We start from the raw sequence: 25,059 nt of genomic DNA, 5'->3' as shown, positions 1-25,059 counted from the left end.
CCATCATCATAAGCAGTGGGCAAGAGAAGCAATTAGTTTCTCTGACTATAAATAAAAATGTGTGCCTACATGATAAACAGATAATTAACATATAAATGAAGGACAACCGAAGAGCTTACTGCTCTGAATGTTTAATATAGTTGCAAATGGCCATTAAATCCAAAAGCGGTCAGTATTTGGCAGCCAACTCTACATTTTCTGTGTATGTGTGTGCTGTTTTATTAGGTTGTGTGTGTGGTTTTATTAAGTTAACACACTGCCTTGTCTCCGTGTCCTGAGGAAGCCCTGGTTCTGAAGCCTTTAGGAAGCTGGACAATGGCGGGATGTGAGCGGCGCCTCACTCTCTCTCTCTCTCTGCTGCCCTGCACAGTCTTACCTCTGTGGCTGTCCAGCTCAGTAGCTTTATATGATGTTCTTAATTTGTCGTTCAGTCACTCACACAGTTAGGTTCATCTGCAAGCTTTGGAAAACTAGCGTGTGGACTTCAGTTACAGAGAAAATGATGGTGAATCATTAAAAACAAACAGATTTACCAACATGATGAACATCCGGTTGCTCTTGAGCCAATTAAAACATTATCTGACATTGCTTAAATAACTCAGATGAAGCACACCTCAATAAAAGTGTCCTAGATTCCAGTGAGTAAGTGTATATGTTTACTGTTGCAGCTCAGGTCAAGGCTGATTATGATTGTTAGGGATAATGATTGACTTAAATGAACCATCATCCCTGGGTTGTTTGCACGGTTGTGACGGTGTGTAGGTGGCTGCTCTGTGGACTTGACGGGTACTGATTGTGCTCCTGTGTCAATCCCATGTTGTGCTTTTGTCCTCCAAACTGATGGGGCAGAAAAACAGGAAGCTGGTCTTCCTGTGCACTGAAGGCAGCGGGGCAGCAGGCCGTCAGGTCAGCGGAGTGTTGTCACCGTCTGCAAAGCCGCCAGTGCCCCCATGATCGACAATAAAAGTAAACATCCCCTTGTGGGTGTTCTTACTGGAATATTCCTGACATCACCCTGGTCCCTCTTATGGAAACTGTTTCTTTAAGTGTGCCGAGGAGCAGTCAGCACAAAAGATGTTTCACATGAACTGCTGAGCACATGACAGACATGATCAAGATTTGGCTGTAGTCTGAATGTATTGCTGCATTGTTTTGAGCCTAATCATCCGCTCAGTGTTTTTCTGTTGGAGGTTATGCGTCCTTTGCTTGTCGATTACACTGAGGTCATGTGTCCACCATCAATAGCACTGATCAGCAGTATGCTGCATTCCTCACTAAGTCTCACAATCCACCTCCTTTGTCTGTCCACATGGTCAGAGGAAAGTATGCACACACACACAATTTACCGGGCTGTAATGCTACACTACTATCTCCACCCATTCCTGCCTATTTCTAATTTGTTGCTATTTAATACACCCACATTCTCTCTCTTCCCCCCCCCCCCCACACACACACACACACACACACACTTTTGCAAACAGAGCAGAACAAATGGTCTGTGTCCTGCAGTCTTGCATAGCCCATTGCATTATCACATGTGCAGTGCACGGCTGATATTCTGTGTTCAGGGTGACTTTGTCATGGTGCACTGGGGGCTGGGTATACACAATCAGTTCCTGAGTTTATATTTAACTAAGCAGGCAAAAAAAAAGAAAGAAAACATGAGAAACCAAAGTGACTGTCGGCTTGGGGATTATTATCTCCCCTCGCACAGATAGGGATGGACATGACCCAGAAAATGAATGACGAGAGGTTGCCCTTTTTTGTCGCATTGTCATACAACACACGAGGGTAAATACTTGACATTTACAGGCATTACAGTACATTTACTGGAATGCAGGCAGTGTGTGTTCGACTTGACAGGCAGGATTTCGCAAAGGCTTTTCACCTTTGGAATGAAGAAAAGTGATTCCTCAGGTATGGACTCGACATTGTTCACACCAGGCGAGTGTTTGTGCCTGTCATCTGCTGTCATCTCTGGGGGGTGCGACACACCAAGCTGGTGCGACCGGTGTTGTAGAATGGGGAAATACATAGTGTGTGATTGTTCTTTTTGTTGCTCTAAATTGGGAAGAGGTAGCAGATAATTACCAGGGTTTAACTGCTTTGAAAAGCTATATACTACTCTATTTATAACTTCCACCTTACAACCTCTTTTCATTGGTTCTCGTAGGCTCACACCTTAGCAGATTTTGAGTGAGAGGGGAATTGGGGTGAGTTAGAAAAAGAGAGAGAGGGAGAAGAGGAGGCCGTACCATTGTCCCAAAGCCATGATGGGAGGAGTTACAGCAAAAAACTTCCTCAGTCACTGACATGCTGTCTTGGATTGCCTCTGCAACACACATAGACACATATACCAGCAGACTCTCACAGACTTTCTGTCTTGTTTTTGGCTGTGGAGAATGATAGCAGTTTCAGCAGCTGTCATCACATGCAACTCACCATTACAACGGTGAAACCACGCGCACACAAAGTGATATATAGACACATTCTGCCACGCACACGAGGAATGAACTGAGGGAAGAGAGCTGGCAGCAGCACGGAGGTAAGGGTGTATTTTTCTGCTTTTAATGCCTTTATCTTCTCCCTAACTCTCACTGTGCCATAAGACTACTTCTGTTTAGGAATCACTGCTGTACTTTGTGCTTAGTCACGTAACCATAAAGTTGCTGTCAGCCCACAGTGTACAGGATAAACAGTGCATCTGTAAATGGGTAGCGATTTTCAAGCAGTGATTTTAGTTCCTTTTTCTTTTCACTGGTGATTCAAGCTGACTTACACACTACATGACACACTTCTTATGGCTCTATGCGTTAGTTCTAATAGATGAAAGAATGTCAGACCATGGGAATATAACTGATCTATCCTCAAAAGCCCAAGAATGTACAATTATACTTCCACAATGTTTGTTTCAGAGTTACAAATGCCGCTATGCAACAGTGTGGGAATCTCCCTGCAGGGAGTTCTACCCCAGACACACAGGCATGGTGGTGAGCTAACAGGGGCTTAGTCTAAACTTAGAGCCCATAACCCCTGTCTCATATTACTCTCCACTAACTCTTCTGCAACATATTCTAAATCTACAAACCCACACTGTACACACACACACACACAGACCCACTTAGACACAAACACCTCAAACAACCCGTGCTTGTCATGCATTTGAACACAGTGCTGACACCATATGTTTCTCATTAGGCTGAATGTTATTGTCACGGACCGCCGAGTGTCACAATTGTAGTCCCGGCTTTTTGCTGTGGCTTCAGACTGTGTCGAGACTATAGGGTCATTTATGGTATGTGGTCATTAGACTTAACTTATTGCCTGTCATTACAGGCAATAAGTTAGGGGTTTAGTCTGTAATCACGTGCATTGTTTGTTGGAGACTTTAGTGAAGTTGTGCCACAGAGTGCAGTCATTCGGAAGAGGAAGGAGTTTTGACGCTGCAGCTGCCAGGAAACAGCAGCTAGATCCACAGGTGTATCGTAAAGAGGACATTGTGACTAATACAGCATCACTAAACAGATTGCATTGTTTTATTGATAATCTGTATGCCTGAAAGTGGGACAGCGAGTGACCTTTGTGCAGCTTTTGTGGCTAACAAAGACCCGTGAATGCACATATCAGCCCTGTGTTTATTAGATTAGACATCTGTTGCACTATGAAAAACAAGCAGGAGAGTTTAGATAGTGTCAGGATATGCCCTGACACACCTTCAGTCTGTTTACAGCTTTCAGCTTCACAAGATGCACATGCACAGATTCAATCATGACCAATCAGCCGCCACATAAACAAAATGAAGACGTGATCTCAGACAAGTAGATCTTGGCCACTTGTATGCTGAAGCAATGCAGCAGTCTGGGTTTAAAGGAGGAAGAAACTTTATGTGTTTGTCCATGCATCAGTGACTACATGGAATGACAGCTGACAGAAGTCATGTCAGACATGAGTTGTTTCAATCATCACATCAAATTAGTTTTTCTCTTTTCTTTGTTAACAGTGTCATAAGTAATGCACAGTATTGCCATCAGTCTTTACAGATGTTTCAATGCTTTAATTGACACAATTATTATGCATTAAAGATTTCAACATATTTTGGGGTCGTCATTAAATCATAAAACTGATCAATATTTTGTTCTTCGTTTTGAAGATGACATTACTGGCAAGGTGTAAACTTGGGGTGTTAAGGTTGAAGTTTGTATTTATAGAGACAGCATCGAATGAAAGATGCTTTAAGTTGCATTGGCATTAAATCTTGGGTCCAGTTGTGTTTTTTGGAGTTAGGCTCAGTCATTTTATCAGAAAAGTAACAAATAGGGTTTTTTAATTTCCAAATTTGCTCGTCTAAGGCATTTAAATCCAGAGATGGATTTTATATATAAATTGATAAAATTTGAAATTCAATACTGATTATTATGTCTCAGTCTGCTGGGGCAGATAAATCATGGGAAAAATGCGATAAATACACGACCACCAATGATATGTAAATTCCTATTCCTATTTTGCTGTATCTGCATAAAATTTTTATATAAGTAACTGTAGCAGCATGTAAACTGTAAATTATCACAGTAAAATGTATCATAATATAAAAAAATGTATAATATAATATAATAAATTCAAGACTTCTACCTGTTATTTGGTTTAATGATGTTACAGGCTATGCTAATATTCTGTTAGCCTAATTGGGTTCATAGTATATCATAAAATTATCAAAACTGTATGTACAATAGAACACAAATAAAACAGCATAGTAAATATACCTTGCAGTTGCATACAGATTTAATATTTTTCATCATACTATATAGTGACATATCAGTTGGTCATTTCATTCTATGTATCCATTCAACGAGTTCTTTAATGAGTATTTTTTGTGCAAACAACACTTGGAGGTCTCAGGAAATGATGAACCTAGAATGACTTAACAAATAAATCTGCAACTAGCTTAAGCCGTTTTGTTTCGCTCTGTGATGAAAATGGTTGCAACAATCAGCTGTTTTGTTCACACTCGATGCATCTGGTTTAGCATTCAGCAGCGTTTTCCTCAGGGAGGCTAAAAACAACTTGTTTTCATTGCTACCAAATGACAAAAAAACACATTCTTGCAGCTTTAATTAAAGGGAAAGATGACAAAAACTCTCAGTAATATGACATTTTGACACAGTCAGATCAGGAATCCACACAACTCCCAATGTAGCATTAAGTTTGGTACCACTGGAGAGACAGTGTGCTGGAACATTGAATACCACTGTCAAACTAAAGGCCTCTGTCTACACTTAGTATGCTGACAAGAACATAATATATATATTTGTTTTTGCAAATAAATGCACACCCTGAACGGAGCCATTGTTGAAGGGCCACATAAGGTCAATGGTCGTGACCTTCCCATGTCAACACTTTTTCTTGGATGTACATCCTCCTTAAACATCATTACTGAGAGCAGTCAGAAGCCCCATTGGCTTTTTCACTGTGCAATCTTGACTTTCCACACCCGTCCTTTTCTTCCCAGCGACCTCACAGTGTAGAACGATGCTCTCCGGCTGTGTTCATGTCATATCTGTTACCCATCTGCTGGTGGAAAGCGGAGCTCGGTAAAACTGTGCGCTGTAGATAAACTGATCCTCAATCTGTGCCACCCGGCATCTCTCACCCTCACTTTGCTGTGACCTTGCAGCCCGTCCCTCTCGTGGCATTGCCTTACAGTGGATCAGCAACACACTATCCCAGAGAAAAACACAAAAGACACAAACATTGTCTTTGTGACACACATTCTGTGCATATTTTCACTAACCCGGACACACACACAACACACAGGGAAACTCTCACCGAGGCCTGCCCCCCACACACACATACCAATCACAGAGTGCTTTGTGCATTCAGTGACTGGCTGGGCAGCTACTGGAGAGAGAGAGAGAGAGAGAGAGACAGAGAGAGAGAGAGAGAGAGAGAGAGAGAGAGAGAGAGAGAGAGAGAGACTGGTGGGAGGGGGAAGATGGAGACAGCAGCAAGAGACAGAAATATTACAAAGAGAAGCAGACAGAGATGAGATAAGGCTTGCAGGGGGGACAGTAGAGACACATCCAGTCAATGTTAACTGGTGGAAAGACAGAGTGAGAGGGGCAGGAAAGGGAATACAGAAATAGGAAGGGAACCGGGGCTTGTCCAGCAGAGAGGAAGAGAGTGAGTTGTTGTTAAAGAGGCTGAGGGGAACTGATGGGATGGCATTGATCTCTGGGAGCTGCCGGCTCCTGGGCCAGATGGCGTCTTGTTGCTGCAGACCGCTCCTCAACTCTTCCTGTTGTGGACCGCTCATCAAAGTCTGCCTCTCCTCCTTCACAGGTCGGTCCCATCTCACTCTCTGTTATGTGCTGTCATGAGGCGGGCTACGTTCACATAGGCAGGAGCTTAGGTCTATATGCGACATGGGTAACACACTTAGCCAAGAAGGTAAAAAGGGCATGGTGTGTCTCTGCACTGTAGCAACATGACTCTGCTTGTGTTGACTCAAGCAGTCCTGTTGCTGCTAACTGTGCTCTGTGTTGTAGGACGGAAAGAATAGCCTGTTGTCCTCGTTGGCGTAATGTCATGTTGCATATTGTGTTGCTAAATTGTGCGCGCCCCATTGTCTTGTTGGGAATGCTTTGCATCAAGATAATAATGTCCTGTTGTGTTTTGTTTTTGCACTGACAAAGCATGTTGGAAATGAACAAGTGGCAGTCTAATCAAAAGTATTTCTGTTTGTATTTGGTTGCTTCGTTTTTCAGTGTAAATGGTGTTTGATAGTGTGACCACACTGACATGCCTCAGGGGCAGGGCGGCTGTGTGTGAAGGTTTTTCTGATATCAGTGCAGCTGTGCGTCTGTGTTGGGCCTGTGTGGACTCAGCGTCATTGTACACCCCCCCCCCCCCCCCCCCCCCACTCAACCCCACCCCACCCGACGACTCATCAAACTAACCAATGGCTCAAACTTTACGTTTCCACAATAAACCGCTGCGTTTGTCTCCCCCAGTCATGTTAACACTCTCCTCTGTCAAGAAACCTACTTTCTTTGAAAGTATAGTTGGGATTTTTGAGAAATACCTTCACCTGATATGTTTTCTTGTCATGATAACAAGATTGACATTGCTTTAATGTCTGTACGGTAAATCTATTATCAAGAAACAGTGAGCTTGGCTTGATTTAATACTAGAAACAGCAAGACTAACGAAAGCAGCTTAACTAGTTATGTACTGTTTGTCCAATTAGTACAAAAGCGTACCTATAAAGACTAATATATAGAAAAACTTCTAGGAGTTTCCATTGGTTACCTGGTGATTTCATCCTACCAATCAATAAGCTCATTAGCAAACCCTTGTAACATTTTGGTTTCTGTTGTATAATACATAAGTAACCTTTAGGAATACTTATAAACAGATTTTGTCCACTTTGCATTCTTTTTTTTTTACATTCATTATGCTAAGCTAAGTAGCTGCAGGCTGTAACATCATATTTACCATACAGACATAAGAGTGGTTTGGGAGAGAAAGCCAGTACGCATATTTTCCCAAAATGTCAAACTATTCCTTTAAGATGCACTGGCATATTTGGAACTTTATAGTGGGTATCTGATGATTAATTGATTAAAAGGGAGCACAGAGGAGCCAAAATTTGTTATTCTTCATTGATTTGCTTTCTTTTTACAGATATCTCTCCCGCAGAGCTGGATGCTCTTTGGAGGGAGCCACCGTATACTCTAAATGAACACTTCTCAGGAAATGACAACATGACTCAAGGTAAAGTAGCTCTGTTGCATAGAACAGCCAGTTCTGTTCTGAAATTGTCAATCATAATATTATATATTCTCTACTAGTATGAACAGCTCGTAAAGTTTGTGTAAGAGGGGGCACTTCTGCTTTTTCTGTGGTCGCAAACCAAGGAAGTCTTTGGGATATCCTCCCTGCACAATGGAACAAACTAGGGGAAGCCCGTCACTACTTTACTGCAAAAAATACAGTCAGCTAGTATAATGTGTGCAGCCATCTGGCCTGGTATTTAAGGGTTTGAAACTATTAAGATCCTGTTCATATGCTGAACTGAATTGCTAAAAGTACTGGCTAAAAAGTTAAAAAAAATAAAAATAAAAAAAAAAGATGACAAGGCGAATAAATGACTGTACCAGCCAAAAGTAGTAGATAAACAATTTAAAAAGTTGACTAAAAGTAATGGATAATTGGCTGAAAAGTCTAATAATGCTCATCTATCTGTACTGGTGTTAAGGTGCATTAAGAAATAATAATGATTTCTGTATTATTTATGGTACTAAATAACTTCCAGTTTCAAATAAATGAAATAAACTGTGGAATTTATGACTGTGGTGCCAGTAGAGACACATTTGACAACTGTGGTGGTACAACCAAGAAAAATATTGGAAGCTCTAAATCAAGCGTTCAGCCTGTCTAAATACCAACCACAGATATTGTTTTCTTAAATAGCACCAGTGATTTGTAGTTTATGTTATCTGGTAACACTTATGGTTAAATCTCCACGCCAGTCTGGCACTTGGAATACAAGCCGTTCTGCACAAACCATCACCTTGTGATGACCGTTTTGATAAAGTAGTTCCTGTCTACTACACACCTGTCTTAAACACACACAAAAAAATAATCTAAAAACAATATGCTGTTTAGGAAACACTGGCTTAACCAGTGACGGAGTGAGTTTTCCACCTCATGCTCTCATTTTGACCTTGACCCAATGATCATTTAAATTCAACCCAGCCAATATTTCCTTGATATTTCCCCTGTAGGAGCCTGTGAAGAGGAGGACGGACCTCTCGTGGAGTCAGGTGAAGGTGGAGTGGAGGCTGATAGCTACTGGAAGAAGAAAGAGGCCTTTCTTCGAGGAAGCAATGTGTCATTGGGAGAGAAATTCTCTTCAGGTACAATTCACAATGCACTAATCACAGCCCATTTGACTTGTGTCTTTCAGATAGAAAACCAGCTTCTTTGTCGTCAAGTCTAGACTAGCAATATATTATACAAAAAGGCATTTCCCATGGATATTATATTTATGCATACTGATTAAGCACATTCCTTCTGCCACTAATGTTTTTACTCACTCAGCAGTTTAGCTCCATCCATCACATTCCCCCAGGTTCTTCCTCTCAAATGGATGTAAATGGCCACAGTGAGAGTCCAGTAAGAGGCCTAATAGCTTTGTTATTCCTCCAGGGGCTCACATTGTGCTCACAAAGCATCTCAACGATATATAAGCTCTCCAAGAAAATCTTTAACAAACTCTTGAAAGTTTTGTCTGCTTGTAGAGAACAAAATTTCATTTCAGTTTGTGTGATATTTTTAAAACTTTTGCCTCCCCTTTTCTAGGGTTAATTGCATACGATATGTTTTGATTTCATTCTCTTTCACGACAAGAAATAAGCTAAAAGTTCACGACATGTTTTCTGCCTTTTCACTAGAAATCGTGCTGTTGTTCACGGGGCGGAGGCGCTCCAGTGTGGATCCTGACCGGGCCCTACAGGAGGCGCTGCGCACCCGACTCCGAGTGGTGGAGAGCAACAGCCAGGACGTCATACAGCTCTTTAAAGTGAGTGACAGTCAGACCTGACAGTGCAGAAGTTGCACAGACTTTACTGCACTTCTAAACATTCTGATATGACAAAAAACACTAATGAGTCCATTTGATGGAATATGATATATTATACAAGGATGTGCACTTTGTAAAGATGGCTTCATGCCCTGTTATGTAACATGAGACTTGTTTCTGCAGGACTTGTCTGCACGCCTGGTCTCTGTCCATGCTGAGAAGGATAGCTTTGTACTCACATTCAAGACTGTGGAGGAAATCTGGAAGTTTTCAACTTACTTATCATTAGGTAGGAAGCGGGTTTCTTTAGCAAGACGCTTTGGTTTATATGTTGTATTTCTTTTCCTATTATCCTCATCAGAGCAATAGTGTTGGATTACGTCTTTGCTGAGGTGGTATCTTAGCTTCTTTGCATGTGCTCTGTCCTAGGTTATGTGGCTCGTTGCTTGGAGAACTTCCTGTGTGATCAATCAGTCTGGCTGGACCCAGAGCTGCTTAGTGACTTGGAGATCAATGTAACAGTGGATGAGGAACATCTGGCCACCCTTTACCTGGGACTTTTACTCCAGGAAGGTCAGTAGAGTTGAGAAGCAGAGTCCACAGTGGATTTTTCTGGAATATAATGGATGTTTTGTGGTGTCAACAACACATACAGTAATAACAGAGGGAGAGAAAATGATATTTTTCACTGATACAAAGTGATCTACTTTTGCAAACAGAAATCAAATCCAGTCAATCAAACTGAGTTTTAAAAGTTTGAATCTATTCTTTACTTCAGATTTTAAAGCTTCGGTCTTTATTTCAAAATGCAAACACATTACTGACATTGTCAAAACTGTAGTGCGAGACCTTAAAAAAATATTGAAAGGACTCATTGTCAGAGGACTCCTAAATCTGGACACTTAATTATCTATTAAGTAGCTGCAGCTGCCTTTTGATCCCATTATTTTTAATCCATTTCTTACCGACCCCAATTGACGTAATGAACAGACTGCCACACAAATGGGTGCTTTATATTTAGATGAAGAGCTTTTCTGCTTTAGTCAGAAAAAAAAAATTCTCAAATATGAAAGACTTCTAATGAAGTCAGCATTGTTTTGACAAAAAAACATACATTTGCCTTTTAAAGATTTTCCACAGTTGGATTAACTTGAAACCAGACATCAAAATTGGATCTGATTTTTGAAATGTATTGCAAAATTTGTTCTGCTAAAGCGAAAACTATTGCACTACTTTGCACTGTGAATGCTTATTGATTTCCCTCCTGCCTGGTCTACACAGACAGCCTTACTTTCCCCTGAACGTTCCCCTAAGGCAAAAAGCTTCACGGAAATGTGTAATAGGACTGCAGTGCTGGCAAATAGTGATGAGAATTACATTAACTTAATAGGGGTAGGATATAAAACATCCATCATTTGCCTTTGACTGAATGAGGGCACGGTAGCTGCAGTGGTTTTGCACTGAAATCACTGTCTGGATGTATTCATGTGCTTTCAAACCATCTCTATATGTTTGTGTAGGGCTTTGCAGAAGCTGAAGCTGCGTACTGATACATCAGCCTCTTTGCAGGTTCTTTCTTTGCCAAGGCGCTGTTTACAAGAAGCGAGCAGGATGAGTACGACGAAGAACAACTGTCATTCAAAAAGAACGACCTGCTGATGGTGAAGGACACCGGGCAGGACAACATGTGGGAGGGCACCATGCTCTCCACGGGAAATCATGGTCTGGTGCCAGTAAACGCCATGCAGCCGCTGCCCTACCCCTTCTACCAGTGAGTCACTTTATGTTGCTCAATTGGCCGCTTAAGTGACCACTTCCTGGATTTGCACCGTGATAAGATTAACACATTCTCTTGTGGTGGACGTTCTTACATGGTAGTTGGTGTCGTTTTGTTAAATCGTACTTCCTGTTTGGTCAGGTGGTTCCTGAGGAAGTACCCAGGCCATGCTGGATGCTCATTGACAGACAAGGAACCGTTTGAACATTCTATTGGTAAAGCTATTCTGCATATTATGTAATTTTCACACATACAACATACTTTACTGCGTTACTTAAAGTAAAGCTTTCGGAGGTGGTTGGGAAGGAATTTCACGACATGCTTTTGTTCACAGCATAGAGTTTGATGGAAATGTTTGTTAAATGATTAGGTCAGCTCAACACGATTGAATTTCTGGATGTCTTTTGTTATAAAGTTGCGCAAATGTTGGAATTTACTTTACCAGAAGTACCTCCAACCCATCTGTATTTAAGCTTTTTTAAATGTCCCATTCATTCCTTGTTATAATTTAAGATCATCTTATGCCTGATCAAACAATGTGTTTAACTATTGGCCTGGAAACACTCATCTTACTCATCCAGTCCTATTCGTCTTATCACCTCAGTGACAGGTTCATGTGTAGCCACAGTCGACTACAGTCCAGGTGCCCCAGATGAGCTCCAGTTGAGCCAAGGTGATACTGTAGAGATCCAGGGTCTGCTGCTCCGAAGCCTGGACATTTTCATAGGCAGACACGCTTCCACAGGACACACTGGCTTTGTACACAAGGCCCACGTCAAGCCTCTGAACACCTCACCCCTGTAAGAAGTTCCGTATTTTCAGTTCTATCAGCTATTAATAATACATATCGTGCCTTGCTGTTAGTCATTTTACGATGTTGTGCTTCATTTCAACTTTGAAGCACTTTATTATAATCAAGTCCACATTCATTATGACTTATTTTAAGTCTGTTGCTTATCTTTAATGAAATCCTATTTAGTGTATCTGCAGTCTGAACAGGGTGGATTGGATCATGAGGTTGGAAAGATGGCTGAAACAATAATGCTGCCTTTGTCTCCCTCACACAGAGATGAACAACTGCTCTTTCTGACAGAGGAGGAGAAGGCCAGCCTGGGTCAAGTTAACCCATGTGGCTCTGAGCTGATTGACAGCAGCCTGCTGGAAAGACTCTTCCCGTCTGAAATCAGCTCCGTGTACAGGCTAGGTAAAGGAATGACTGGACTGATCAAGAGATATACTTTCAGGAAATGGAAAGGAAAGGAGCTGTGCCACATAACTGAAATATAGGTCATGTTTGGTTTCATGTGCAGCTTCTGTTTGTTTCCTAAATAGTTTGGGATTCATTTTGGGAGGAATAGTTTCCATTTTCTACTTCCAACTGGAAAACTGATGCTTAAATGGGTTTACCTTGTGTGTTTGCAGATAGACTGGATGACAGCGATTTCATGTACGTCAGGAGTCGACCTAAACATGGTAAAGTTATCATCTTAGTTATGATCTTAATGCATTCATACAACTTGAAAAGCTTCTCTGTTCTCTGCAATACACTAAAGTACTGTATCTGTTTTTTAAAAGATCATAAGATTCTTACAAGCGCCCGTCAGAGTGTCATGTCAGAGAGAAGTGGAGGGACGCCCCCATACCAGTCGTCCCCTCGGCCGTCTGTCTCTCAGTCCTCCCCTCGTGTGTCCGTCTATCACTCTCACAATCCTCTGCCGAGAGAGGGAGAGCGGCTATCCTTCACTCTGGACGACACATTCAGAGAACTGGACGAATTCCAAGAAGATCCTCCTCTTTTCTTGGAAGAGAACAGCTGGGATGGGGAGGAGTCCGAGCTCAGTGATCCAACACTGACCCTGCTCAATCACGAACACTTCCAGGTCAGGCTCTTTCTTTCTTACTTTCTTTCCTTCTTGCTTATAATATTTTTAATCCAGCCACATTTACAGTCAAAGATGTAACAAACAATAATGCTGAATGCAGTTTCTAAATATGTACTTTCTCTGTGTTGCCAGTAGTAAAAAGATTGTACCTGTGTGCATGTTTGCAACAGTTCCTCCACCATCACAACTGTTCTTTATTTCTTTCGACTCACTTCTTGGTCTGTAACTCTTGAACTTTTGTATCCATAAAAATCACAAGGATCAGCACAAGCTTGTATTTGCAAAGACTACAGTGCAAATGTGAGCACGGAGACCACAAAGAATTACTTGGTAGTTCTCCTCAGCTTATTGTTTTGGTTTTGCAGCCCACTCTTTATAGAGACTTTTCAACAAATCAGTCAGCACAGCCTCCTGACTTTACTAAGAGGTTTTCCAAGGCAGGAATTGAAGAAGCTGAATGGAGTTCAAACACACTTTCACTATCAGCTTGAAAATGGCTACACATTCTTCAAATTTTACCACATTCTGTGTAGCAAGATTCAGAATTAACTCACAAACAAAAGCATGAAAGGAACACTGACACTTCTCAATCCCATTAACTCCATTGTTACGTAACTGAAATCTTTTGTTTGCTGTTCTTCTAGGAGGAATTTCTGCCTCTGTACGACCTACAGTATTCCTTCTTGTGGGTGACCTTTAGCGGTAAGACAGAGGACGAGCTGTCAGGACACCTTGAGAGTGTCAGGGAGTGTGCCAAGAGACTGGGCATGCATTGGGCGCATCGACGGGCATGCTTTCTCCTGGGAAGACTGTGTGCCAGGAAGGTCAAGTTCTCCCAGGTATCTGTTTTAGATAATTCAAGGCAACTGAGTCTGGAACAAGACACCACAGGATACGGTAGCATTCATATAATCTTATGGTAATTGTCATAACGGTGTCTATCATATTTTTAATTTTAAGGTGACTTTCTCTTGAAGTGACAATCAAGTGAAGTGAGCATAATAATATTAGCATTTAAAAAGAGCAAAGGTTAAAACAAATACAGTAAACACAGATTACTACTGAAATTCTACATGGAGAGGCATTCATGTCTGGAATGGCCAGTTGTTACAGTTTGCATCTCTTGAAATCATCTCCTACATTCGCGTTTCCATTTCTTCTCAGGCACGTGTTTACTACGAGGAAGCTCTGAGCGTCTGCGTGGAGAGTTTCTCTGACACGCCGCTCCTCATCGCTCTCGTCACAAACCTCACTGCCGTCTACCTGAAGCAACGCATGACTGACAAACTGCCCCAGACTCTGGAGAAGGCCAGCGCCCTGCTCCTCTGTCTCCCCTGCCACTCCTTCTCGTCCACAGATGAAGTTGAACTCCTGAAGCTCCTCATGAGGAGATCAGTGGTGATGGTGGACAAACACCTGGAGGCTCGCGTCTGCTACCTCATCTCCAGCCTCTTCCTGCTTCTCAGGAAGACTGATGATGCTCTTCCCTTTGTCGAGCGACTCCAGTTTCTCTCAGTGACTCTCTCTGCCACCGAGGGTCGGCCCATAGCTCCAGTGGACCTCAACTGGCTCTTGAGCTGGCTCTATCATCGTAAATACATGCCTTACTTAGCGCTGGCTTCTCTGAGCCTGGATTCAAGACAAGACCACTCCCTCCACAATGTCTTCCAGAGGATTGACTTGTTTATCAGGAACTCTGTTCGTCTGAACCCGTGCTGGAAGGAAGGGACCTCCCTGCTTCCAGCTCAGATTGTTGTTTACCTGCAGCAGGCCCTGGCTGTAGCTGAGCAGGTGGATGATAAAAAGACCCAGAGGGATCTGTGCTTGGGCTTGGCCTCAATTTACCAGCAGTACGGTGCTCTGGATAAAGCAGTGTGCTGTGCTCAACAAGCTGTGGAGACGGGAGGCCACATCAATGAGGAGGAGGGCTTCGAGGCGTCTGTGCTGCTTGGGTGGCTGCTGGTGTTAACGGGTCAGGCTGAGAAGGCCCAGAGTCTCCTAGAACCACTGCTCACATCACTACAGGTACAGCAACCAAAGGCAAACAGCGAGCAATGACAATCACATGGGAAAATGGCGAACATTTGTATAAGCAGTGTGTCTTTTCCAAATGAATCTTTGTGCAGGGCACTGACTGTCCTACTCAGCGAGGTGTGATCCATAACCTCTTGGCTTTGTGTCTGAGGCATCAAAGTCGCATCCCAGAAGCAGGCTGGCATTTCCACTCTGCTTTGGTAATCTCCAGAGAAAGTGGAAACCAGAGGAATCAGGCCCTGGCACTGGCCAACCTGGGCTGTCTGGCACTGGTTGTGGGAGCATCTTGGGTTGCAGAACGCTTCCTTGTCAGGTCAGATAGTTGTTCTTTCATGGAAAAAAAAATGTTGCAAAGGAGTGAGAGTTTCTAGATCATGTTTTAAAATGGTACATTTTTTTTAATCCTATCTAGATCCCTGTGCCTTTTTCTGGAGCTGTGGGAAAGCCCGACAGACGAGGAGCATGTCCAGACCTACCTTTGGCTCGGGCGGAGCTACAAGGACAGGGGAAGGAGTCAGGACATCAGGGCTTGTTATGAGATGGGATTTCTAATTGCACTACACGCCAGAAACTTGCACAGTAAGTACAAGTTCAACCACTGAAAGTGAGCACATGTAATTTGAAGTCCCAGAGCTTAGCCACTGAACCTGACTAGCTGGACAACCCGTTCAGGCACATTTTTCACAGTCACCAGCAGGGCACATAAACCAACAAACACACACACTACACCAACCTTGTGACACACAGAAAGTAACATAAATCCAATTGTAGACTATTATGCCATTTATTCTGGTCAAACACAAGTATCATTTGCTCCTAATTACTGCAGTAAAAAACAAACAAAAAAATGGTGCCAATGTTAATATGTAAAACTTTATCAAATTAAAGAATTAAACATCTGATTATCATTTGTCTTCCATCAACTAAGCAATACGTTTTACAGCTAAATAATAATAATAATTATAATGAAATCTGAAGCTTTGGAAAATAATTATTAGACTGTGAATTTCATCGTAAATAATTACAGCATATTTGAAAATACATGAAAAAAATCTTATAATTTGCCAACACAAGCAATAAGATATGTTAAAATATGACATTTTGAAACTTAAAAAATTAACCTTCACATTACATGGTTGAAAACATTTTTTGAGCAACTATTATTTTGTGCAAAAACTGTATGCCCCCTGTCAAAAGTTTTGAGACATTTTCTTATTCAAATAAATTAGAACCCGTCTCAAAACGTTTGACAGGGGGTGTATATGTGAAGTCAACAGATAATCCAGACTACATTGTTTAAAGACGAGAATTGTGAGATTACTAAAAGACAGATATCTTGGTGCAGAAGAGCAGTAGAGCAAGGAAGCCATTGTTAAATACAACCTCAAGAAGAAAACGTAATATGACTCTACCAAACACAAAAAAAAGGAAGAAGCAGGAACAGTGGTCACAGTTTTCAAACAAGAAAAGCACTCAGAGAGCGCAGTACTCCGCCAAGACTGCTCAGTCGTATGATTTCTTATAGATAAGTCCTGATAAGTCCAGACCAGTTGATTTGTAGCACGATTGCGATCATGTGCTCTCCAGGAGGCAGTTGGCGTAGTGTTCACTTGTTGTCATAGTTACAGTGATGCTGAGTCGCTATCTCACAATGATACAGAAATCTTTGACAAATCTGTGGATTCAGACTAAAAGCCACATCACTGCCAAAATCTAATCACTTGACCCTTGTGTCATTTCTGACCTTCCCTGAAAATTTCATCCAAATCCGTTCGTCCATTGTTGAGTAATGTTGCTAACAGACTGACAGACGGACAAGTGCTCATCACATAACTCTGTTGCATTCCTTGGCGGAGTACTAATTATTTCCAATTGGTGTATTTAGTGGAAAGAATGTTTTTAAGTGTTGTCAAATCATTCTTTGTTACTGAAATCTATCCCAAATATATTTATGGAAAGTTGAAATGTCTGATAATTCAGGTCATAATAATGAGAAGACCAGGCTGTGCTTCATGTAATTCTTTTTCAGTGGCATTAATGTACCAGTATGTGTTGTCTCAGGACCAACTTGTGATTTTCATCACTACTTTTCATAGGTCAGATGGTGGTTGCCAAGGTGCTAAGCCGGCTGTACGCCGACATGCTGCTCTATGGTCAGAGTATCGTCTACTACGAGCACTGTGTGCTGGTATCTAGAGAGCTGAAGGACAAGAGACTAGAGGGAGAGTATCTGGAAATCCTCAGCAGCCTCTACCTCTCGCTCAATACCGAGAAGTGAATATTTGACTTTCCTTCCCACTCACCCAGATTCTCTGTCCATCTTTATTAAAACATCTCAGTCATTTATTTGATTTTTATTTCTGCATTGTGTTTTGCAGATCGTCTCGCAAGTCTCTTGACTACACCAAGCAGAGCCTGAGGATTTCTATTGATTTGGGCAAGAGAGAGGAAGAGTCAGAGACCTGGCTACAGGTGGGACGCATCTATTATCTCATCCAGGAGGACGAGCTGGCTGACATGTACCTGCAGGTGCGAATGAAGGATGATATGAGAGTGTGGAGTGGAACATATTTTAGTCATTCTCTTTTCCTTGTTCTGCCCTTTGCTCTTTAATAAAACTGGCATCCGGTGTATGCAGGCACTCCTCATTCCTGAGCAGCAGAGATTATTGATTTTATCGCGTCCCTGCTGTGCTCCCTCTGCTTCACATTCACCGCTTTCTTTGTTTTTTTTTTAAAAATCTAATAAAGTGTAATATTTCCCTGACAATCACAAGCATTTCAAATAGCACATGTGATTAACAATATGATTTGACTGACAGGCAGCAGTGAAGACAGCCCTGAGGATGAATGATTCCTACTTTGCTCTGAGCATCTATGAGGAGGCAGGAGATGTCTACTTTAAAGGCCACAGGAACCGCATGGCCTCACTGCCTTTCTACAGGGTGAGACGATGCAAAAAAGTACACCCAGCAGTATTTTTCAAACTATTAAGTTGTGGTTTTATTATTTTCCCTCTTGGCACCATGGATCTTAAAATAAACTCAGATTTTTTTCTCAGGATGGCAGTTTGCCATTTGCACGGAGCATCAAAGACGTCCACTCAGAGTTCCGTTTGTTAAGTAAACTGACGGAGCTGTTGATGAATCAAGGAGAGCAGGAGGAGGCTCTGCAGTACGCAACGCTGGCTGTTCAGATCGCCAGCAAAACAGGTACAGAGTGGCAGCATGTCTTAATAAAGATGGGAATTCACGATGTGCCTACTTTGTTAGTCACTATTTTGCTTTCTCTCCCAGGAGTGCGGGAGAATGAGCGGACAGCTTACCATCGTCTGGCTACAATTTACTACAGCCTGCAGCAGTATGAGATGGCAGAAAACTACTACCTGAAGTGTCTGTCTCTGTGTCCACCTGTCCTGCAGCACCCCGTGGAGGCTCGCTACTACACTAAGGTCTACAGTAGACTGGGAAACATCACGCTGCACAAACTCAAGGTACAGGAAGTGCTGTGAGAAAGTGGCAAACACAATGCTAGTGAAATTACCACAGTGCAAGGCTTTCTCCTCAGTCAAGCGTTTTACTGTTTTTCGCAGCTAAATTAACTGAAGAATCTTTTAAATACATGGAAGCAGTATTAATGTTTCATGACAGGGCGCCCTGGCTTTTGAAGGCACCCACAAGGAGACACAGCATCTGTAGTTTTATCTCTTTTATGTGGTTTAATCTGGTTTTATCTCCCTAATGTCAGTTCTTTCATACAGAAATTTAAAAATGACCAAAAAATAAATAATTTTTTTTTAAAAGATAGCAAAAATACTTTTTGTTGTATTAGTACTTTTCTGTGGCAGTAGGGAATAACATATCTATATATTATGAGCATAACTGAGTATTTTGTTGAATCACTCCTTCTCAAGCTTTCAATAAAAATCAAGGATTGCACCTAAGCAAACGATTTAGTTTCAGTTTCTGTAATCTGATTAGTTTTACAAAATTCTGAATAATTTGTCACAAAGCAAAGAGAATGTATTTTTTTCTTCTAAAGTCATTTTTTCCTAATCAGTTTTCATCAACAATTTGAGTAATAAATCAATGCGATATCTTCAAATAATTCAAAATACCCTCTCTCTGAAAAAAAACTGTTAAAATGGTATTTAAAACATGGCCCCTTTCCTGTCTGACATGACAAGTTTATTATCCAAACTCCATCCATCCATCCATCCTCTATATACCGCTTTATCCTCACTATGTTCGCGGGGGGTGTTGGAGCCTATCTCAGCTGACTCGGGCGAAGGCAGGGGACACCCTGGACAGGTCACCAGTCTGTCACAGGGCTACATATACAGACAAACAATCACACACACAATCACACCTACGGGCAATTTAGAGTAACCAATTAACCTCAGCATGTTTTTGGAGTGTGGGAGGAAGCCGGAGTACCCGGAGAAAACCCATGTATGCACAGGGAGAACATGCAAACTCCATGCAGAAAGATCCCAGGCCCACCCCGGGATTTGAACCGGGGATCTTCTTGCTGCAAGGCAAAAGTGCTACAAGGGAGTCTTGCTAAGCACTACACCACTGTGCAGCCCCACTAGGGTCACGGGGGGTGCTGGAGCCTATTATAATCCAAACTTTCCTTCTTGTTTATGTCACTATCCCATATATTTGCAAAGCCTATCAGCTTGTTTTGCCCTTAAAGAAAAAAATATACAATTTAACATTTTTTCTTGTTAAAGCCACTTCTGCTTGAGCTGCATTTCTATACTCACAGATCTGGCGTTTCAGTAGGTCCCTTGCTTTCATTTGGCCAGCTGACCAATCAGAGCAGACTGGGATTTTTTAGATGGGGCCATAAAGTAACAGGAGCTGAAATAGAGTGTTTCAGACAGAGGATGAGAAGAGGTGCTGCTGCAGTATACAATGTGACAAAAAAAAAAAAACAGTAAAGCATGTTATTGTCTTTTTGGAGACTCAAAAATGAATTTATAAACCTGCAGATGCCCATAATATGGACTCTATAACTTTGCCTGTTGTTCTTTTATGAGCAAGCCAAAATCCAACCTTCCAATGTGAAGATTATACATTTAATTTTGATGAGAGCAGCTCTGACCTGTGTTCCCTTTGCAGGATGCTTTTGATGCAGTGGGCTACTTCCAGCTGGCTCTGGCGGCAGCACTTGAGGACCAAGCTAACCCCGAGGCTCTGTATGTGGTGTACATGAAGTTGGCCGAGATCCATGGCAACCACATGCCCGACGCTCAGCTGTGCCAAGTTTACAGAGACAGAGCCCAGAGTCTGAAGAGAGTTTTGGCTGGAGTGGAAAGCGCTGCTGTTGGAGAGGAAAACGTGGATTCTGCAGACACAGAGTCTGGCCAAAAGAAGGAAAAGAACTTGGATGCTGATATGGGACATACAGAAATTCCACTTAAGAGAAATGGCATTTTTGATTCCGTACCTAAAGATGCAAAGTGTGAAGATGACCCACCTTTAAGAACTTGTACAACCCATGTTAACTCAAAGCACAGATCAGACACTAATCTCAGAGATGCCAATGTGAAAGAAGATCACAATCACTATCTCTCCGACACAGACAGTCCTTATCCGGATGTGTTTGCCTCTGAGACAGAAACCATTGCCAGTCGGTCATACAGTGACAGTATTTTCACTGAGTCTTTTGATACAGCTAAGGAGCAGATCTCAGACTCCAGCAGCTCCACTGAGACTTTACAAACTCACCAAAATGCAACAGATGGGAAAGACTTTGACACTGGCCACAGCATGAACAGTCAAATACCTGTTAATCACACTAGTGACATGACAGGACATGCAGATGCCAGAGACACTGATTCTGATATTCAGGACAAACAAAACACTCCGACAACAGAGACAGAGCCTCATACAGATCGACTTTAAAAGGAGCCTGATGTTGACTAAACTAAATGGATGAAGCTAAGCGAGGACAGCATTCTCAAATACACAGGAAAAGATGTTTCTGAGACACACAGCAAACACACAGACGTCAACAAGTAGTCTTCCAGTGGCACTTTATGTATGTTTTTCACTGACATTTTCTTCATCTGGCCACATCTCTGTTGGCCAGCAAACTGGTTGCAGCGTTCCAGCCTCTCATTATGGCACTAATTGTATGAAAGATGATGTTAATATTGTAAAGCTATCAAAGAGTTAGTTGATTCAAAGCATGTGCCTTATCTGTAATATACACTGTGGTAATTATAGTGCACTGTGCTTGTAATATATGTTTTCTACATTTTGTATCTCTGGTAGATATGACAGAAACATAAAAGCAAAATTATTTTTACTTTGCTAAATGTTGATGTGTTTGTCTATTCAAATATGGAAGAAATATGTTGACCCTGAGCAGCACACATCATGTACATGATTAAATCAGAACACGAGGTTATTTGGCAATAACAACATATCGTAAACACAAATGCTTTTACAAAAAGAAAGCACGTCATTTTATATATTTTTTTTATTTCTTTCTGCTGCTGTTTCCAGTATATGCTATTCCTACTTAAATGATGAAGAATCCAAAGTTAGTAATGTTTTAGTGTATTTCTCAGTACGTAATGGCATGCCAAGCTCACAGCTTTTTACAAAATTAAGATCAAGTCACTGATGAACAGGTTCTGTTTTTCTCAAAAAGGCTCCAAAATTTCCTGGAACAGCTGGGCACCAACAGAAAAAGGCGCATGTGTTACCAATTATGCTCCTTATTGAATTTATATACGTTTTCCAGCACTAGCAAGTATTACTTTTTATTTACAACAGGAAGTGTTTCCTTGGTGTGACATGGGAACTTCATTTTACGATTGTTTCTGTGAATTAACAACCGTAATTGTGTTTCAGAACGTACACAATATCTTCCCTAAACACACTTAGCCCATTTGTACAGGAAGATCAACCACGTTTGAGCCTTCTCAAGTCTATCGTCAAACTTATACTTGAGAAATTTTAGTTGTCAGTATGACAGTTGTATTTGTTTTATAGATACAAAATATCAATGGAGTTTCTTAAAGGAAATAGAAGAATCTACAGATTCATCAAGTTATGCTACAGTTTTCGTTTTTACCAGAGTTAGATATTGTGGTGTATTTTTAAAACTAACTAAAACTGATGAGTAGCACTGTCTTATTTCTCTGAAAGGTATTGTTTGATGCACCCAGATATGATCAGACTCTGAAGCTCTGTGAGACTATTAATAGTTACAAGTCTCAGGTCAGGCCTACAATCCTTTCAAGCTAAAAACTCACATGAAATTTTTGGTAAATTCTAGTGAATTCAGACTTGACACACTTAAATGTGTCTAGTGTCCTTCATGGTTTGAGATTGTTTTAATGGTGGAACTCCTAAAGCTTCAGTAGAAAAACCTGCTTCCATTTGAAGCGACTGCTGAAGACATGATCAACTCACTGTTGGAGACAAACACAAGCACCGTGAACGAACGGTTAGTTACTGAAATTGTGTCGCTTAACTCTACTCATGTCACACTAAGCTGTCTGTAATCAATAACAGGTTAACAGGTAAAAGCTGATATAAAGCGTCTGTTTTGTCTGTGTGTAAAACCTTTGGACATTTAAACTGAAGGATTTTTATGAGGATGATGCCAACCATCGTTTGACGCTGGTAAGACTTACCAGCACCAGATGACTTAACAATAATCTGCAGTAAATTGTTGCATTATGCTCATCTTCTCCTCTAAACTGCTCCTCAAATCTAATTTTACACGACAGTGTGGCAGTAAGCATCAGCAAGAAAATGAGGGATGTCGAGTTTGAAGCCAAGATGCTCCTCAAGTCCCCTGAGGCCTTACCTGCTGATTTTCAGTGAAAAAATGTCACATTTGACAAACATTAACAGTTAAACTGCTAGGTAATGACAGTAGCACCAGATTATGTCACTATTCTGAGAGAGACATTCAGCTCTAATGTGTTCAGCCTACAAAAAGTGATGATGGATGTAATTCCCAGACCTCCCTCCTTGTCTCCTATTAACCATGCAATCCTAGAAGCTCAGCAAACTGTCTGTTGGTGTCACGAAGGCCACTACAGAACGGATCGTTGATGCTCTCAACATTGTAAAGTGTCAGACCGCCTTCTAACATGTCATCAGAGATGACATGGTGCTGTCTATCCTACAGAAGTAGTCGTAGCAGAAAGGAGGAGGAAAATGTACAAAACAGCTTGTTTTTCTAACTGAGCAGGAAATGTAGGAAAGAAGGGTGGACGAGAAGAGATAAATCAGATACGCCTGTAAGCTGAGAATAAACTCAGCATTAAGATAAGATAAGATAAGATAAGATAGACTTTATTAATCTCACAAAGGAGAAATTTAACATTACAGGGCTCTTAGAAACAAAAAACAGAGGAGTGCAAAAGTCACGAAAGTGCAAGAACAAGATAATAAATATTGCACATAATAACAACTACACAGTAGTGTTATACAGTCTGATGGCAGTGGGGATGAAGGACCTGCGGTAGCGCTCCTTCTTGCACTGAGGGTGTCTGAGTCTTGTGCTAAAGGAGCTGCTCAGCTCCACTACAGTCCGGTGCAGTGGGTGGGAGCTGTTGTCCATGATGGATGAGAGCTTGGTCAACATCCTCCTCTCACCCACATCCATCACAGAGTCCAGTGGGCAGCCCAGGACAGAGCTGGCCCTCTTGGTCAGCTTGTTCAGTCTCTTCATGTCCCGCTCTGTGCTGCCCGGGGCCCAGCAGACGACAGCGTAGAGGAAAGCAGAGGCTACCACAGTGTCGTAGAAAGTCCTTAGTAGAGGTCTGCACACTCCGAAGGACCTCAGCCTCCTCAGAAGGTGGAGGCGACTCTGGCCCTTCTTGTACAGAGCATCAGTGTTGTGGGACCAGTCCAGTTTATTGTTGAGGTGAACACCCAGGTACTTGAAACTGTCCACTGTTTAAGAAGAACATAGTGAGAAACGGAGCTGAAAAAAGAGGGATTGGAAAACCAGTTTAAGTTCTAGTCATGTTGGAGTGACTTTGAAACCAAGAAGCAGCTAGATTTTTGAGTTTCCAGGTAATTAAGAGAGCATGAGTATTCTTATTTTTACAAATCTCTGGGGTTCTCCTCTTCCTTTGCCTCAGCTTAGGTTGCATTTTCCCTCCTACTCACCTCTTCTACCCTCCTTGGCCACTCACAAATACCGTACACCCACTCTCTCCCAAATGGCCTGACCTGAACTGCAGTGAGCTCAACTGATATGATCTGAACTGAACTGAACTCATTCTGAAGGACTACACGATGTTGACATTCCCCATCATGCACACGCAGTTCCAATTAGAAGGCAGCATCTGATTACTATATTTTCTAAATAATGAGCATGTCCTTGCATAGTTCATCAAACTTCATGGAAAGTATGACAAAGTGCTTCAATTAAATATTTTATATGACAACAAAAGTCCTTGAACAAGCACAAGCAAGGAATACAATAAAAGTATCTTACCTTAACTGCGTTTAAGTAAATACGATGAGTTATATGAGTTAATGTGTTTTTAAGGGAGAGTGTGATAACCTTGGCCATGTCTTCAATGCACCATAAGAGGGCAGTATTATATTGATTTTGCAGTTTGCTGCTCCGTGAAACCCTCACGATGCAGTTGTCATTTTCACCAGAAGTGGGCAGTGAAGGACAATGTCTCAGGCTGAAACGTGTTACATCAGCTGCCCTACAACAGGTGAATGAGAGGGACAGAGGTGAAAAAGAGACACAGATTCATCCTCCTGGCAATGGCAGCACTCCAGTCAGTGT

General features: G+C 41.7%; 1 protein-coding gene across 3 annotated transcripts; it reads left to right on the top strand.

Annotated features, from left to right (window-relative positions):
* The first annotated feature begins 1,880 nt into the window (after nucleotides 1-1,880).
* Nucleotides 1,881-21,591, top strand: sh3tc2 (SH3 domain and tetratricopeptide repeats 2). 3 transcript variants are annotated; one of them, XM_022200373.2, is made up of 22 exons: nucleotides 1,881-1,917; nucleotides 7,681-7,770; nucleotides 8,784-8,915; nucleotides 9,453-9,580; nucleotides 9,764-9,869; nucleotides 10,010-10,153; nucleotides 11,150-11,351; nucleotides 11,499-11,572; nucleotides 11,962-12,157; nucleotides 12,425-12,561; nucleotides 12,780-12,830; nucleotides 12,933-13,237; nucleotides 13,885-14,079; nucleotides 14,405-15,265; nucleotides 15,367-15,587; nucleotides 15,687-15,853; nucleotides 17,371-17,548; nucleotides 17,653-17,803; nucleotides 18,096-18,218; nucleotides 18,335-18,485; nucleotides 18,570-18,766; nucleotides 20,400-21,591. In XM_022200373.2, the coding sequence occupies exons 1-22, from the start codon at nucleotides 1,896-1,898 to the stop codon at nucleotides 21,183-21,185; spliced, it is 4,617 nt and encodes a 1,538-aa protein (XP_022056065.2). In that variant the 5' UTR covers nucleotides 1,881-1,895; the 3' UTR covers nucleotides 21,186-21,591. The 3 variants fall into 3 exon arrangements, with proteins under 3 accessions (XP_022056065.2, XP_022056068.2, XP_022056066.2); XM_022200376.2 differs by lacking the exon at nucleotides 1,881-1,917 and adding an exon at nucleotides 2,313-2,545; XM_022200374.2 differs by lacking the exon at nucleotides 1,881-1,917 and adding an exon at nucleotides 5,301-6,336.
* The last annotated feature ends 3,468 nt before the right edge of the window (nucleotides 21,592-25,059 follow it).

The sequence above is a fragment of the Acanthochromis polyacanthus genome, chromosome 10 (assembly GCF_021347895.1).
Source record: "Acanthochromis polyacanthus isolate Apoly-LR-REF ecotype Palm Island chromosome 10, KAUST_Apoly_ChrSc, whole genome shotgun sequence".
NCBI classification, from domain to species: domain Eukaryota; kingdom Metazoa; phylum Chordata; class Actinopteri; family Pomacentridae; genus Acanthochromis; species Acanthochromis polyacanthus.
The sequence above is the reverse complement of the archived record's forward strand: the minus strand, read 5'-3'. Positions and strand labels throughout refer to the sequence as shown.

Coding starts and splice junctions, on each gene's coding strand:
- sh3tc2 (XM_022200374.2), top strand. CDS start 6,216: ATGGCATTGATCTCTGGGAGCTGCCGGCTCCTGGGCCAGATGGCGTCT. Junction 8,916..9,452: donor GGGAGAGAAATTCTCTTCAG/GTACAATTCACA, acceptor CCTTTTCACTAG/AAATCGTGCTGTTGTTCACG. Junction 17,549..17,652: donor CTCTCGCTCAATACCGAGAA/GTGAATATTTGA, acceptor TGTGTTTTGCAG/ATCGTCTCGCAAGTCTCTTG.